Source organism: Camellia sinensis, chromosome 7 (assembly GCF_055761805.1).
Source record: "Camellia sinensis isolate YWXY chromosome 7, ASM5576180v1, whole genome shotgun sequence".
Classification (NCBI taxonomy): domain Eukaryota; kingdom Viridiplantae; phylum Streptophyta; class Magnoliopsida; order Ericales; family Theaceae; genus Camellia; species Camellia sinensis.
Genome location: NC_138967.1, coordinates 80,876,463 through 80,895,316, shown reverse-complemented (window position 1 = coordinate 80,895,316; position 18,854 = coordinate 80,876,463). Strand labels below are relative to the sequence as shown.

Sequence of the window (18,854 nt, the reverse complement as noted above, 5' to 3'; positions counted from 1 at the left end):
AGACAATCAATCACTGCCCGATACGAAGACTACCAATCCATGCCTAGAATGACATCAAAACTGGACATGTCCAACAACACAAAAGCAAATAGGAGTCTACGCCCGAAAACCTCTATCTGACAATCACGACAGCCCTAATCTAAGTCAACTGTACACCGACTGGTGACTCAACTCTGAGTGGAGACGCTAATTGTACCACCTCTAACCCCAATGTAGATACGAATGCAGCAGATATGAAAGAATGAGACGCACCCGTATCTATCAACACACTGGCCAAAGAATTACACACAATAAAAATACCTCTCACTACTGAGGATCCTGGCAACTACTCACGCCCTCAAAAATATACCCATTATATATATCATTGACATGCATTATTTAAAGAAAACACTTTAATAATTCATTATAATATCCATCAGAGTCTTACTAAACAAAAGCATTACATGTAACATCAAAGTAAATGCCCTACCGGCTTACATCTTTCCAAGCCAACACTTGTACACAAAGTATGAGTTCTAACTCAAATATAAATAAAGCCCTAGGCTTGAGTGTTTACATGTACTAACAATGAAAAAAAAAAACTAAAATAGTCTTCAAAATCCAAGTCCTTCCAAGCTAAGTCCTTGGAGGTAGCTTATCACCTGAACCTGAAAATGATGTTCCCATAAAGGGTGAGCCACAACCCAGTAGAAATATACTAAACCACATATAAGCAATGAATAAAGCAAAAGCATTCAACAGATGGTTAACCAAGATAATCAATTACTTCATTTTACAGTCTCATGACACTATTGTCTAAGACACGTTTTACTTTCCAATTTTATCAACATGGCTCAGAACCTGGCCAAACTTACAACAGTGAATTACATATATCATATTCACATCCTTCCAATATCAACAAACAAATGAGACTCAAGCTCAAATCAAAACACTTCATACTTCCAGATTGATACACATTTTAGTGCTGTATCAATAAAACACTTCTATATAAATAAGCACACATAAAAGTGATGCTAATTGAGTCCATCCCCTATCTCCTTCCAAACAAAATCCGGTTTAGAGGTCCATCCCCTATCTTCCCCTAAACCGTGGAGTACATCCCCTATCTCCTCCCACACAAAACAATGTATGCAAATGCAATGCTCAATCAATACATGTATTTTCTATATCAATGCAATAGTCAAAATTAGTGACTTAACCAATGTGATTAGTTTCAGTTATTCCTAATCCACATGCAATGTCTACAACAATCACGACTATCCTCCACCGATAGCCCAAAACAGTTATTTCTAAACTGAAAATAACTATGTCAACAATTCAATAGACAAATGATTCAAATTATCCAACTACGCCATTTAATCAATGAATTCCCCAATTCCATGAATTTAACCATCTTTTCCCAATTCCATGAATTAATTATAAAAATTAATTTAATAATACAACTAGGGTTTTTCCCAAAATTTACCAAAGTATCCCCAACATATCAAAATACCAAAACTTAGAACAAAGCCTATAAAATGGAGTAGGAAATCCCTACCTCGAAGAAAACAACCCAAATGGTGAAGACAGAGATGAGTGCCCAAATACTAATGTGCTCCAAATCGCCAAATGTTCAGATTAAATGAAAGCCCTCGACTCCCTCTATATTTTTAATAAAGCAACTAGGGTAGAAACACCCTCTAAATAGATCAAATCTAAGAAAGAAGGTGAGTAGGGAGAGAGAGAAGTCGGACCTAGGGTTTGGAATCAAAAGAAGATGAAAAAGACTGATCAAAACCCGCTGCTGTGTATATAAACTGGACAGGCTCGCTCGAGCGAAGACTTGGTCGCTCGAGCGACCAGACACAGAGAAGCTACGCTCGAGCCAAGGAAGCCTTGCTCGAGCCAACAACCCAAAAGCTCGCTCGAGCGAAAGAAAACTCGATCGAGCGAAGAACTCAAACCCTCAGGTCTGTAACCAGACACATGCTCGAGCGAAGGAACTATCGCTCGAGCGAAGAACGAACTAACTCGCTCGAGCGAAGAAAAGCTCGCTCGAGCCAAGAATGCACAGCTACAGGTCCAAAATCAGACGCAACCTCTCGCTCGAGCTACCAAACCCCGGCTCGAGCGAAGAACCAAAAATAACAGCTCGCTCGAGCGACAAACTCCTCGCTCGAGCGAAGATCCAAAATTCTGGACAACAACACTTGGTTTCTAAACCCAACCAACCTGAAACAAACCTGCCCAACACATCCTATAAGTCCAAATGAGAAAATAAGGGACAACAACAACAATTATACAATGACAGAATCTACGGAACCTAAGTCCGGATACAATAATCAAATGGGAGAAGACCGGGGTCGCTATAACCTCCCCCCCTTCAAAGAATTTCGTCCCCGAAATTAAGCATAAGTTTTTGAAAATAGATTCTTTCTTTTTTTTTTTTTTGACAATTCATTAGTAAACATCTTGACCCAAAACTAGTCATTTCATCTCTTTATCAAGAGGCATCTCACATTAAATATATAACACAACATATATCTCAACCTGTATCATTATTATGCATTATTCCTTTCAATGTTAACAATTCCCATATCATATTCAATCGCATGATATATACAACCCATTCAACAATGTACTCAACAGATGCAATATTACACTAAACTTCTATAATGAAGCAAGTTTCAAGATACACCCATTTACCAATACAAACTCAATGTTTTACAACTTAAGACATATATAAAGCTCTTAAGTTCAACAATATAACAGAATCTAATTATAAGATTACAAATCAACAAACATGTTCGGATATTTCTGGCGGACTTCCAACTCACGTTCCCAAGTGGCTTCCTCCATTCCGTGGTGTTTCCACAAAACTTTGACCAAAGGGATGGTTTTGCCTCGCAAAACTTGATCCCGCCTATCCAAGACCCGAACCGGTCTCTCCTCATACGAAACATCCTCATCAATCACTAAATCAGTCCAATCCAACACATGTGATGGATCCGGCTCATACTTCCGAAGCATACTCACATGAAACACGTCATGTACTCCGGACAACTGCGGTGGTAAAGCTAAACGATAAGCAGCCTCGCCAATCCTCTCAAGGATCTCAAACGGACCAATGAACCGAGGGGACAACTTCCCGCTCTTCCCAAATCTCATCAAACCCCGTCTAGGTGATATCTTCAGAAAGACATGATCACCCACCTCAAACACCAAAGATCTCCTCCTACGGTCGGCATAAGATTTCTGACGACTCTGTGCTGTAACAAGTCTCTTACGGATAAGCTCAACTTTCGCCGTTGTTTCCCTCACCAACTCTGGACCCAACAGAGGTGCATCACCCACCTCGGCCCAATAAACAGGAGATCTACACGGTCGGCCATACAAGGCCTCAAATGGTGCCATACCTATACTAGACTGGAAGCTGTTGCTGTAGGCAAACTCCACCAACGGCAAGTGCCTCTCCCACGACCCACTAAAGTCTAGAACACAACCCCGCAGCATATCCTCAAGGATCTGAATAGTACGCTCGGACTGCCCATCAGTCTGAGGATTGTAAGCCGTGCTAAAGGTCAACTTAGTGCCTAAGGCACTCTGCAAACTCTGCCACAACCTGGCAGTAAAACGAGGATCTCTATCTGAGACGATCGTCACTGGAACCCCGTGTAACCTCACTATGTCCCGAATGTACAAGTCGGCAAGATGATATACCGAATCTCTCACGCGCATAGGAATGAAGTGCGCCGACTTAGTCAACCGATCTACAACCAACCAAATAGCATCACTACCCCGCTGAGTCCTCGGAAGACCCACAACGAAGTCCATAGTGACGTGTTCCCACTTCCACTCGGCAATAGGCAAGGGTTGCAACAAACCCGCTGGCCTCTGATGTTCGGCCTTCACTTGCTGACAAGTAAGGCACTTAGATACGAAAGCTGCCACATCTCTCTTCATACCCCGCCACCAGAACTGGTGACCCAAATCCCGATACATCTTAGTGCCTCCCGGATGCACCGCAAGGTGTGAATGATGAAAATCTCGGAGTACCTCCTCTCGACAAGACTCCGGCACAAACAGACGGTCTCGGTATCTCACACTGAGGTCGGGATACACTGCCAAACCCTTCTCAACCTTCCCACCAGAAATCTTCTCACGGAGGGTTTCTACCTCAAGGTCACCCCTCTGAGCCTCTAACACTCGAGTCACGAGTGTAGGCTGTACAACAACAGAAAACAAAGCCGCAGCCTCTACGGATTCGCCTAGAAGTAAGTCAAACTCCCCAAGTGTACCCAACATCTCCCATTCTCGGATGGCTATACTAGCTATGACACCAACAGGTTTTCTGCTAAGGGCATCGGCCACCACATTGGCCTTTCCCGGATGATAATGCAACTCAAAGTCATAATCCTCTATAAATTCCATCCACCTCCTCTGCCTCAAGTTCAAATCTTTCTGTGTAAACAAATATTTCAGACTCTTATGATCCGAGAACACCTCGAACCTCTCACCATAAAGATAATGCCTCCAAATCTTCAAGGCAAATATCACAGCTGCTAACTCTAGATCATGCGTAGGGTAATTCTGCTCGTGAATTTTCAACTGACGTGAGCCATAGGCAACTACTTTCCCTTCTTGCATTAACACACAACCCAGACCCTCTCGTGAGGTATCACAATAGACTGCATAACCCAACCCTCTCTCTGGAATAATCAATACTGGAGCGGTGGTTAGTCTAACTTTTAACTCCTGGAACGACTTTTCACAAGTCTCACCCCATACAAATTTGACTCCCTTCCGAGTCAGTCTAGTCAACGGTGACGCAAACCTGGAGAAATCTTTCACAAACCGACGGTAATACCCAGCTAATCCCAGAAAACTGCGGATCTCAAACACACTCTTAGGCTGTGCCCAATCCTGCACTGCCTCAACCTTGGATGCATCAACAGACACCCCTTCCCCGGATACCACGTGGCCTAAGAATTTGACTTCCCTCAGCCAGAACTCACACTTCCCAAACTTGGCATACAGCCTATGGGCTCTAAGTAACTCAAGCACCACTCTCAAGTGTTCCTCGTGCTCCTCCTTAGAAGGCGAATAGATAAGGATATCATCCACAAAAACGACTACAAACCGATCCAAGAATTTCCGGAAGATCCGGTTCATTAAATCCATAAAAACTGCCGGTGCATTGGTGGGCCCAAATGGCATCACCAGAAACTCATAGTGGCCATACCGTGTATGAAATGCCGTATTCGGAATATCCTCCTCCCTGACCCTCAACTGGTGGTAACCCGATCTCAAGTCTATCTTAGAGAAACAACGGGAACCCTTCAACTGGTCAAACAGATCATCTATACGAGGCATAGGGTACTTATTCTTAACCGTAGCCCGATTCAATTTCCGGTAATCTATACAAAGTCTCAAAGCACCACCTTTCTTTTTAACAAAGAGGGCCGGTGCTCCCCACGGCGAAACACTAGGACGTATAAAGCCCTTATCTAGCAACTCCTGGAGCTGAATCTTCAACTCAACTAACTCGGCTGGGGCAAAACGATAAGGTGCCATAGAAATCGGCGCCGTGCCGGGCACTAGGTCAATAGAGAACTCAATCTCTCGATGCGGTGGCAAACCAACAAGATCCTCGGGAAAGACGTCCGAGTACTCACAAACCACCCTGGGCAACACAATCTGAGACTCATCATCCTCACTAATCGAAAGGTTAGCAAGTAGACCACTAAGCTCACTCCGTCCTCGTGGAACATACCCCGGTGGCAACACATTACCCACCCGGTCCCCCAGAAAATGAAAATACTCTCCGCTCACGGTACAACAAGTGACCCTCTGGCGGTAGCAATCAATAACTGCCCGGTATGACGATAACCAGTCCATACACAAGATAACATTGAAACCTCTCATAGGCATAACTACAAAGGAAAATGGGATTCTATGATAATCAACCTCTATATCACAACCCCTAACACCGTGTTTCAAAATCAATTCACCCCCAAGAGGTGACACTACACAAATAGGAGATGCTAACTGTGCTAACTCCAACTCCAAAATAGATGCAAATGCAGCAGACACAAAGGAATGAGATGCACCCGTATCAATCAAAACATTAGCAACCGAGTTGTAAAACAAGAAGGTACCTCTCACAACTGATGGTGCCAGTACAAGATCCTGCGCGGTAACAGCGTACACGCGCCCAGACGACCTCTGATCAACCTGCTCACCCCTAGGAGCATAAGATTGCTGCACTGACTGGGACGATGAAGCCCCCTGATTGGCCCTCGAGGCCTGACTCGACTGAGCTGGCTGCTGACCCTGAATCTGCCTCAAACCAGATGCATCAGGTGTGCCACCCAACTGCGGGCAATACATCTTCCTATGCCCTGGCTGACCACATTGATAACACGAGAGTGGCTGGCCTCTACCCTGACTCTGGCTCTGAGATCGAGCCGAAGATGATGCTGCTCTCTGCACTCCTCCCCTCTGAGGACAAACTGGAGACTTGTGGCCCAGCTGGCCACACTTGAAACAGGTAATGTCTCCCTGACTGCCTTTTCCCGAACTGGCACTCGGCACAGGAAAAGTCGATCTAGAAAAGCTACCCTAAGACTGCTGAGGATTAAAACCCCTCTGTCTCCTACCATCACTCCGACCATCCTGACTCCTTTTGGAGCCCTTCTGTCCTTCCTCCTCCTCCTGCATCATAATTTCCATGTGGGCTGCAGCATCAACCATACGCCCATAATCCCGAATCATAGTTCCCCCAACTCTCAACTTGAGGCCACGCCTCAACTTCTTCTCAAACTCAATACAACGGCGTTCCTCAGACGCCACCAACTCAGGTGCAAACCTGGACAAACTAGTAAATGCAGCCTCAAACTCGGCCACTGAAGAACTCGACTGCTTAAGCTGACAAAACTGGTCTCTCAGCTTCTCCCTGACTGCTGGATATAAGAACTTCTCCTGGAAAGCATTCACAAAAGCCTCCCATGTACCTCCTATACGACCCTTAGTAAACTTCCACCACTGACCCGCATCCCCCTTCAACTGGAAAGATGCCAAGGTCACTTTCAACCCCTCGTCTTCGATGCCAAGGATCTCAAACGTCTTCGTTGTCTGTTCGAGCCATTCATCTGCCTTAAGCGGCTCTTTAGGATCACCCACAAATTCATTCGGGTTAGACCGGAAGAACTCCCTCTTCAGAAAGGAAGGTCCTACATCCGCAACAACAACCTGAGCTTGATTCTCAGCTCTGAGAATGCCTACTGACTCCCTGAATGCCCCTGCTATCTCTCGGGCTAGAGCGTCCATAGCCTGCTGGCCTACTGGCTTGGCCACATTGGCCTGGCCAATTCCCTCCTAAACTGCCGGAATCTCCTCTGGCACAGGCACCTCCTGCCTACCCGGCCTACCACGCCTACCGCGTCCTCGTCCTCGTCCTGACATCCTAATAAAGGAAACAAAGACATTAGCACATTAATAAATGTGCTGAAGCTAAACACTCACGTCCTAATGCATTGGACATCAATAATTCATTCCACGTAAGCACATAATCACATAAGCACCTACGAATTTCATTCCCGGATAATGATAGTCCCAATGCGTTACTATAGTTCCGGTTGGAAGCAGCAGTGATCAAGTGCCTTTCCAACAAGACTACTAGAAACTCAAGGGTCCAATCATCATCCCAGAAACTACATTCCATACCCAAATAATCACATAAACATGTTATCACATAAGCATATAACGTTACACTAAGTCTCTATCAAACGAGACGAACCCATTGTGATACTAATCACTTCCCACGTACCCAAAGTATTCAAACCCGGTACGCTCTGATACCAAGTTGTCACACCCTCAAAAATATACCCATTATATATATCATTGACATGCATTATTTAAAGAAAACACTTTAATAATTCATTATAATATCCATCAGAGTCTTACTAAACAAAAGCATTACATGTAACATCAAAGTAAATGCCCTACCGGCTTACATCTTTCCAAGCCAACACTTGTACACAAAGTATGAGTTCTAACTCAAATATAAATAAAGCCATAGGCTTGAGTGTTTACATGTACTAACAATGAAAAACAAATAACTAAAAATAGTCTTCAAAATCCAAGTCCTTCCAAGCTAAGTCCTTGGAGGTAGCTTATCACCTGAACCTGAAAATGATGTTCCCATAAAGGGTGAGCCACAGCCCAGTAGAAATATACTAAACCACATATAAGCAATGAATAAAGCAAAAGCATTCAACAGATGGTTAACCAAGATAATCAATTACTTCATTTTACAGTCTCATGACACTATTGTCTAAGACACGTTTTACTTTCCAATTTTATCAACATGGCTCAGAACCTGGCCAAACTTACAACAGTGAATTACATATATCATATTCACATCCTTCCAATATCAACAAACAAATGAGACTCAAGCTCAAATCAAAACACTTCATACTTCCAGATTGATACACATTTTAGTGCTGTATCAATAAAACACTTCAATATAAATAAGCATACATAAAAGTGATGCTAATGGAGTCCATCCTCTATCTCCTCCCAAACAAAATCCGGTTTAGAGGTCCATCCCCTATCTTCCCCTAAACCGTGGAGTACATCCCCTATCTCCTCCCACACAAAACAATGTATGCAAATGCAATGCTCAATCAATACACGTATTTTCTGTATCAATGCAATAGTCAAAATTAGTGACTTAACCAATGTGATTAGTTTCAGTTATTCCTAATCCACATGCAATGTCTACAACAATCACGACTATCCTCCACCGATAGCCCAAAACAGTTATTTCTAAACTGAAAATAACTATGTCAACAATTCAATAGACAAATGATTCAAATTATCCAACTACGCCATTTAATCAATGAATTCCCCAATTCCATGAATTGAACCATCTTTTCCCAATTCCATGAATTAATTATACAAATTAATTTAATAATACAACTAGGGTTTTTCCCAAAATTTACCAAAGTATCCCCAACATATCAAAATACCAAAACTTAGAACAAAGCCTATAAAATGGAGTAGGAAATCCCTACCTCGAAGAAAACAACCCAAATGGTGAAGACAGAGATGAGTGCCCAAATACTAATGTGCTCCAAATCGCCAAATGTTCAGATTAAATGAAAGCCCTCGACTCCCTCTATATTTTTAATAAAGCAACTAGGGTAGAAACACCCTCTAAATAGATCAAATCTAAGAAAGAAGGTGAGTAGGGAGAGAGAGAAGTCGGACCTAGGGTTTGGAATCAAAAGAAGATGAAAAAGACTGATCAAAACCTGCTGCTGTGTATATAAACTGGACAGGCTCGCTCGAGCGAAGACATGGTCGCTCGAGCGACCAGACACAGAGAAGCTACGCTCGAGCCAAGGAAGCCTTGCTTGAGCCAACAACCCAAAAGCTCGCTCGAGCGAAAGAAAACTCGATCGAGCGAAGAACTCAAACCCTCAGGTCTGTAACCAGACACACGCTCGAGCGAAGGAACTATCGCTCGAGCAAAGAACGAACTAACTCGCTCGAGCGAAGAAAAGCTTGCTCGAGCCAAGAATGCACAGCTACAGGTCCAAAATCAGACGCAACCTCTCGCTCGAGCTACCAAACCCCGGCTCGAGCGAAGAACCAAAAATAACAGCTCGCTCGAGCGACAAACTCCTCGCTCGAGCGAAGATCCAAAATTCTGGACAACAACACTTGGTTTCTAAACCCAACCAACCTGAAACAAACCTGCCCAACACATCCTATAAGTCCAAATGAGAAAATAAGAGACAACAACAACAATTATACAATGACAGAATCTACGGAACCTAAGTCCGGATACAATAATCAAATGGGAGAAGACCGGGGTCGCTATAACTTTGGCACGGTAACTACATACACGCACCCCTGTGGCGTCTGCTCTACCTGCTCGTCTCTCGGAGCATAGGCCTGCTGTATTGACTAAGCCAAAGCGGCTCCCTAGTGAACTCGTGAAGCCTGAGCTGAGTGGGCTTGCTGGTGGCTCTGTGTCTGCCTAGACCTTGAAGCCCCAGATGCGCCTCCCAACTGAGGGCAAGCTCTCTTCATATGCCTTGACTGCCCGTACTGAAAGCAAGTGGGTCCCTGACCCCTACTCTAAGACTAACTCTAAGATCGGTTTGGCGGTAGTGACGGTAACATCTGTTGTCCTCCTCCTTTCTGTGGACAAGGAAAGGCCTTGTGACTCGGCTGGCCACACTTGAAGCAAGAAAACCCACTCGGTGCACTCTTCCCCGGGCCCGCACTAGGCAAGGGTTAAGTAGATCTAGACTGCTATGACTGAGACTGGGATGAAAAGGTGCTCTTACTCTTCTTGTTGGGCCTAAAGTCCCCCTGCGACCCTTGGCCCTTAGACCTCGAATTCTGAAGTCTCTCTTCCTTGGCCTCCACAATAATCTCCACATGTGCAGCCGCCTCCACAAGGCAATCATACTCTCGGATCATGTTCCCGGTAACCTTGAACAAGATCTTCGTCCTCAACCTCTGCTCAAACTCATAACAGCGGCGCTCTTCCATCGCTATCAACTCCGGTGCAAACCGAGATAAGCTAGAAAATGCCGCCTCAAATTCGACCACGGACATGTTTAGCTGCTTAAGGTCCTTGAACTCCTGCCTCAACCTCTCCCTAGTCGTGGAAGGAAAGTACTTGTCTTGGAAAGCCACTACGAAAGCCTCCCATGTCGATGCTATCTGGGCTTTGGCATACTTCCACCATTGGCCCGCATCACCCTTCAGATAGTAACTGGCAAGGGTCACCCTCAACTTGCTATCCTCTATATGGGGCATCTCAAAAGTCCTTACCATTTGTTCTAACCACTCATCTACCTTCTGCAGATCGGGGCCGCCATGGAATTCATCCGGCTTGGCCCTTAAAAACTCCCTTGTGAGGAAGCTAGCTCTAGTCTCTGCAACATTCTCCCTTGCTTGGGTCTCCGCCCTCAAACTTTTCATAGACTCCCTCAATGCCCCAGCCATCTCCTAGGCTAGAGCCCCCATTGCGGCTTGGCCGGCTTTCCCGGCACCTCCACTTGCCCAACTTGTTCGGCCATGTTAGCTTGGCCTACACATTCTTCTTGCACTAGTGCCTCATGGGCCGGTACTCCATGTGCACCTAGGCGTCCCCTACCATGCCTTCCACCCCTACCACCTCGTGTTCGGATCCTTTCAGACATCCTAATTGAGAAGCAAAATAAGCAACTTAGCACATAATTCCAAATGTGCTCGCAACTTGCCTCACACGTTATACTATAACAACTATATACATTTTACACACAAACAATTCAATTCACTCCATATAAGCACATAGTCACATAAACACATACGAATTATCCTTTAGTGATGAGATCCGTCCCATGAGAAACCAAGAATTCTTAGTAGAATGAGTATTGATCAGGTACCCTTCTATTAAGAGCTCAAGGAATCTAATAGGCGCAAATAACATCCCAAAAGTCTAATCCCATACCCACATAGTCACATAAACATGCTGTCACATAATCACAAAAGCAAAACATTTCCTAATCATGCGAAATGAACCCATTGTGGTATAACGACCACTCCCCGTGAGCCCCAAGTATTCAAATCCGGTAGCTCTGATACCAAGTTGTAACGCCCTGAAAATAAACCAACATGATCAACCCACATTAATCAACATCCACTAAGCCATGACAATGACCATCCATCTTTACATAGATAATGAGAGAGTTTATACAAAAGTTCACATGTGAATATACATTCAACGATAAATGAACCACTTGAATCTATAGCATGTAAGGCATCTAATCTCAAAACAATAAAATGCCCTTAAGGGCTTACATCTTCCAAGGCAGTAGCCTGGTTACATAAAATGGTCTCTCGAACCCAAACATATTAGCCCTTGGCTTACAAAAAATATCACAACAAAAATAAGTGCAAGACTACTCTTCACCAAAATATATCCACACCCTTAGCTTGGCGGGATCACGACATCTTTAATTGCACCAAATCCCATAGGGGTGAGCATAAAGCCCAGTAGAGAACTCTCACAAAGTATATACAGTTATGCTTTTTCCTCAACACAAAAATAAATATAAATGCAATGCTATGCCAAGGTTAATCAATGAGGAAAAATATTCATTTCAATGCATTGTTTCAAAATCACCATGTTCTCAATATTAACATGCGATTTCATCAATTTCAAACTTCCAATATTAATTCAATAGGGGCGGTAAATATGACACTGGTAATCCCTAGGCTGGTGTCTGTAAGTAGGCTCAACAAGCACTACCAAACTGTCATTTTTACCGGTGCTAACCGGAAGGCTAGAGACCTATCCGCGCGATTTTTTGGTTTTTCACCATGGACACTCAAGCCAACTTATCAAATTCAATTACACCCCATATTCGGACTTACCACGTATTTACCCCATTCACATTTCTATACTTCTCATTACCATATGATCTTTCCCAAATTAAATGTTTTTCAATTCTCTTCAAGATGTGAAAATAATGATGATAGACCAAATGAGAACATGATGCAAAACATAATATGCCATAACATTTCTCAATTTCAACATCTCCACAAACAATATCAATTAAGCCTCATGTGCCCACAATTTATAGCAACAACAACTCACCATGCACAATCCACTACAAGTTAGCCTCTTCAAGGCAAAACACTGCTTTTCAACATAATTCCAAATGTTCTTACCATTTCCATATTTATGATACAAGGTCATTTATCACCTCCAACAACATATGTTAAAACTCTAAGTATGGAATATCTCTAAGACTAAAGGAAATGGTATATATGATACTCTAACTTTTATGATATAGTTATCTCTTCCTTGCCATAACAATGTTTAGATCTGTGATTTTGAGAAGTTACTGTGTTTGAACATTTTGATAAGATGTGTTTTGCGTAATAATTGAAATTGTGTTGGGTATGACTAGCTGTAAGAAGAAGTTATGCATATAGTGACCCCTTTTAAAATTGTGAAAGGAGTCAGTTGATTGTGATTTTGCTTCTTACTGAGGGTTAAATAGATAGGCTATGCTAAGGAATTGGTTATTGACCTTGAAACAGAATATAATCAATGTGATTTCGTGAACTGAGAAAATTATTGACGACTTTTGATGGGGAATCAAGGGAATTATTGATGATGTCGAATGAGTTTTTTTTATGTGTAAACAAGATTTGTTATGGGAATCTATGATATGAAAGCTGAAATCTGAAATCTGAAATCTGAAATCTGTAATCTGTAATCTGTAATCTGTAATCTGTAATCTGTAATCTGTAATCTGTAATCTATAATCTGTAATCTGTAATCTGTAATCTGAAATCTATAATCTGAAATCTGTAATCTGTAATCTGTAATCTGTAATCTATAATCAATAATCTGTAATCTGTAATCTGTAATTTGTTTTGTTTTTGTGTAATCTGTAATCTGTAATCTCAATGAATCTAACAATTTACCGCAAGAACGAGAACCCTGCCTATGTGTATTGAGATTGAGAAATCATTTCTGTGATATATATATATATATAAAAAAACAAGACAAAAACAAATGTTGGATAGTGCAAATTAGCCCTCTATTGCCTATTTGGAGGCTATAATGTGAACTGTTTTGCTTGATATTGTGCACCTCGGTAGAAACAACTGGACATGGGGATATACCATATTGTTGATGGGTTAACGATATGTACTGGGTATCTACCTCCTTTTGCATGTTTAGACAGATTTGTACAGTACTCCCTGCATGGCTATGAATTGATTTACTATCATATTGAATTAACCTTATCAAGAATTATTAACTTTGATATTAGTCGGTCAAAATTCTTCTTTTGTTATATCAGTGCATATCTTGTTTTGATATTATGGAATCTGGAAGAATGTGATTATTATAAATGTTATACATCTAATGGGATTTATGACCCTGTAAATGGACCTAATAGAACCTACGTACGAGAAGTAACTGGATACTCTGCTTATAATATGTGGCTAGTCTGTGATTTCTATATGGCTCTTTATTGACCCACTGTACTACTGAATTGTGGATACGGAACCATGTGGTTGATTTTATGCCCTACAGTTGGAAAAGGAAAAGTTATATGAACAATAGAACATTGAAATGATTAAAAAGGGGCCAAATTAATTGGTGCTGTAATCAGAAGAAATGCTTATTAAGGGAGGACGCTACACCTTACTGTGATGTCTAATTAATTAAACATGATCTTGAATTTGATTTCTGGCTTCGTCTTTGGATGGCTCCCTTTGCTCGAAAAGATGGTTGTTCTATCTATTTCTATTGCACAGATCTAAACTTATAATAGTATGACTAAGAGTCTATCATGGCACATCTGCATGAATTTGTAAAAGTATATGATACTCGTTCTGATATTGCCATAATTGTTCGATTCAGAGCATGGTTCTCTCTGTGTTACTGAACTTAGAAGTAATACCATGAGAAATTAACGATGTGTGTTGTGATCCTTCTTTCTATAGTACTAACTTTGCCAAGAACTATTTCATATCATTCTGAATCAATATATTGGTATTGCTCTGACATACTTTTGGAAATAGGGGAATACTACGAACAAATTATGCTGCTAGGAGCTACTTAACTGGGCAAGTTTGAACATGTACTTCCTAAGGAAAATTGCATATGATCTATTAATGCTGGATCAATCTGGTTATGAACATAGTAGAGAACGTTTTTGTTATTGTGATTGAAATTAACGTATACTGTGGGAATATATGCCTAGGTACTTAAGGAAGTGATATCTATTATGTTTCTGTATTTGACAATTGATGCTATGGAACTTATTGGCAGGAAAATATTGTGATTATAAACCCTGCCTACTTGGGATTTATGCCTTGAACATTCTATAGTGCACTCTTGTAGTCTCATCTCATTCGACATACAATCTTATGAAATGAATGTATGGATCTGATAGTTTTATTTCTACACACCTGAGATAGACATCGAAACGACTAGTTGGATAAAACTATGACATGCTTATTATGTTGAGAACATTTGAATAATTGTGATAAACGTCGGATTAACCTGTGAATGGTTCAAATTGAGGAATTAATTGAACATCTATAACAGAATTGGACATGGTGTAAGACTGAGGTTTCTAATCTGTTACATGGTAAAACAAGTTTGAGGGACCAAACTTATTTAAGGAGGGGAGAGTGTAATAACCTGACCCTCGCAAGTGTTTCTGGTACATTTCCAGTCCCTTATTCTATGCATTTAAATACTTATTGTGAAATTTTATGCGAAATTGTATTTAATTAAGTGAATCTTATGAAAATAGATTCATATCTGTCTAATAGGAGACAAATTTGTTACAACTATTATGTTTGGATCAGAAATTGGAAGCCTTAGCGGCTTAATTCTCTAAAATTGATTTTACATTTGAGATCAGCATAATTTTTAGGTAATAATAAGCATTTCTGTGAAATTTCAATTTGGGATGATTAAACGATTGATTTTTGTCCTATTCACATTTTATATATAACTATGTACCAAGACTCTTTAAACACTTTGACTTAGAAGCTTCATTGCAAATATCTCCTGAGAGGAAAGATTAGAGTATAGAAGGGTTTGAGAAGTAGGAGAAGAAGATCATCAAGAAGGTTGGGAATTTGAGAGACCTAAGCTCAAGGTATGTAGATTTCACCTTAATTAACTCCTCTCTTGTATTGGGCTAGGAATTTCTTGGGTATTCATGTAAGTTAAGGTTTGTGTTGTGGTGTGTGTGTGTGTGTGTCACTTATAGAGTTGAATACGTATTTCATCATGTAGTAGTTGTGTTAATTTGTGCCATAAAAGGGAATTTACATACCATTCTTGATTCTACATGCTTGAATCCAACTATGTGTGAGTTGAATATGTGTGTGTATTTAGATCTTGAGAGAAATGGATTGTGAAGGTGAGTGAAGGTGATGAAGAACAAATCCATAATCAATTGTTATATGTTTGTGTCCCTTATCTATATGATTTTTGAACCATGTTTTAGCACTTAAAGAATCTATTATGGACCATCTTGATGCTCACCAAAAATGGGATTTTGTATGAACTTCAGACTGTCAAACAGGGGCCAGGTCGCACCTGTGAAGGTCATGGCCGCACGTGCGGAAAAGAGGAAGAAAATTGGGTTTTGCATACTGTTTTTGGCCGCTCGAGCGGAGAAGGGGCACCGCACGTGCGGCCCAGGTTAGGAAAATTTGCCTACTTCGTTTTACGTGCTCATTCCTCAGATATTTTTAAAATATGTATTTGAAGCCTTTTTGATATCTGTAAATTCGTGTGAAACAAAACAAGCCCGGATATGATTAATAAAGGAAAAAGAAATAATTCAAGAGTTGTGTATGTATGCAGGCCATACTCAGGAAAGGACTAATGCTGTGATGCCCCTGTGCCGTAGGATGCTAATTGGTCCTTAATTTGAGTATGATTATGTGTTTCATACGATTTCAAGTGTCGTTGTGTGAAAATATGTGGTTTTGAATTTCTATCTGTTCACCGTAGGAATATCTGTTTGATTATCTGCTTTTGAAATTAAATTGAAGGCCTTATCGGCCACAGAACCCGGAATTGATTGCGCCATTGTGATTGGCATAATTTTTAGAGCCTACGATGAAATTTAATTGGAAATTAATTCGGATCAAAATAATTAGATTCAGAACGATTAGTTAAGTGCCCAATTATTTAAAATTGATATTTTTGATTAGTGGGACTTACCTTAAAGGCACTATACACTCAAAAACTCTCTATTGTTTTCATTTGGCTGATTTTGGCTCCAAGAGAGAGAGAGAGAGAGGAAGTCAGCTATAGAGAGAGAAAGGGAGAGAATTATGTAATTTAGCTCAAAGCTTGGAAACCTTGAAGATTACCCAAGAATTTGCCATAGATTGTGAGAATTATAGCTCCTAGGTGAGTATTTCTTGGATTTTCGTTTGTAATTTGTAAATTCAACGTTGAATGATGACAAAGAAGGTGAAATGAGTTGGTCTTGAGGAATTGGGAGTTAATGTACACATGCATGTAGGAGATTGCCATGGATTGTATGTTTGAGCTTGAAATTTGCATGAGCTAGCATGTATAATGTTGTATATGGAGGTTTGGGCATCAATCTTTACATGCATATATGATTTTCATGGATTCCACAACAATGAGTGTCACTTGCATGTTTTGAAATAGGATTGAAGTCAAAGATTTGCATGCATGATTGATTATGGAAGTCATGGAGCCTATATAAAGCTTGAATGCATGAAATTGTTATGTTAAAAGTGAAATTGGTGTACATTGGGACATGCATGTGACTAATTTGTGAAATTGAGCTCCATTATGTTGTAATTGGGTGTTAGTACCATGTTAGTATGTGATTATGTGAAGTTTGAGCCAAAAGCATATCCCTAGAACCATTGAATGTCGAATTGGAGCTCAAGAATGTGTTCTGGAAAACCCAGAAAATTTGATGTCCGCTCAAGCGGGGAGACCGCCACTCGAGCGTGAATTTCGTGCTCCCAGTATTTTTGCAGAAGATACAACTTTTCTAACCCTATTTTTCAGAACCCCTGAGAAGGAAGGAGGAGCTCCCTTCTTATAGAATTCCAAATTCTAAAGCTTCCTAAGCAAGCTAATCAAGGGGCAAATCCCTCCATACACGTGTATGGAGGGGGGGAATTGTGGATGCCAGCTATGACAGTTGGCATAAAATTTCTGCATAAAGTAGATGAACAGGGCTCGGCCAGAAAATATGGCCGATCAACCAACATAAGTGCCGATCGACCAAAAATAGTGCCGATTAAGAAAACAAGGCCGATGGCTTCATGCCTTGGCCGGTGGGTTGAGGGAATGGCCAACAAGCCACCCTCTTCCTTCAGAAGCAAAACACAAGTGCTTGGTCCACAACCAAGCAAAAAACAGTCAAGTTGAGAGATCTTGAGGCAAGGTGCGCTGCCGAGACCTCTGAGAACTCCAAATGAACACGATCATGGATGATCATCGAGTGTTCAAACGATGACGTCCAAGTCTTGAGGACGTTAAAAATGGGGTGTCTACACACGCATTGATTTCAACAATATAAAAATGTCGTTTTATTTTACTTTCTGAATTGGGTGTTGAGTCAGTCTTGTTGCGTTAGAATTTGGTGATTTCATTGGTGTTAACTCGAACATCACTGTCTTGTTTTTTGTTTGTTTGTCTTTTTCACTCTTTCTTTTGAGTCTACTTCTATCATTGAGCTAGGAGTTTTGAATGAAATTGTAGTTATTTTCACCTACTTCTTTGTGCCTTTAAATCATTGCATTGATCAAAGTTTTTCAAAACTTTTCCAAAGCTATGATGAAAACAAAGAGGTAGGAATTCCTCGGGATTGGCAAAATTTGATCGACTGAGAGGAAGAGAGGCATGCTAAACCCTTAATGAATGAGATCATGTCTGTCAATGTGGGTACTGAGAAGGATCTTGGCTTGGTCCAAATTGGTTCTACATTGTCTTCAGAGGAGCACAAGCAACAGGTCACGTTATTAAAAGATTTCAAAAATATTTTTGCGTGGCCCTACGAAGACATGCCTGGACTTCATCCCGAGATTGTATAACATGGGATCACTCTCGACCTTGAGACCTGATCCCTTTGCTTTCAAACCTTGATTCAGAATGTTCAACGATTAACCAAAATATGAGGCTTGCATGGCCAAATTGGAAGCAGCCCTTGAACTAAGGGCAATAAGATCAGATGAGATTGAAGGAAGCTTAGCTGGATGAGAAGCAACCCTTGAACTAGAGGCAAAAATGTCAGATGTGATCGAAGATTCAAAGATGGGTCATTTCT

General features: G+C 41.2%; 1 protein-coding gene across 1 annotated transcript; it reads right to left on the bottom strand.

Annotated features, from left to right (window-relative positions):
• Positions 1–10,305: 10,305 nt before the first annotated feature.
• Positions 10,306–11,007, bottom strand: LOC145795906 (uncharacterized). Its single transcript, XM_082880846.1, has one exon. It carries the CDS (start codon positions 11,005–11,007, stop codon positions 10,306–10,308), a length of 702 nt encoding a protein of 233 aa, XP_082736972.1.
• Positions 11,008–18,854: the final 7,847 nt, after the last annotated feature.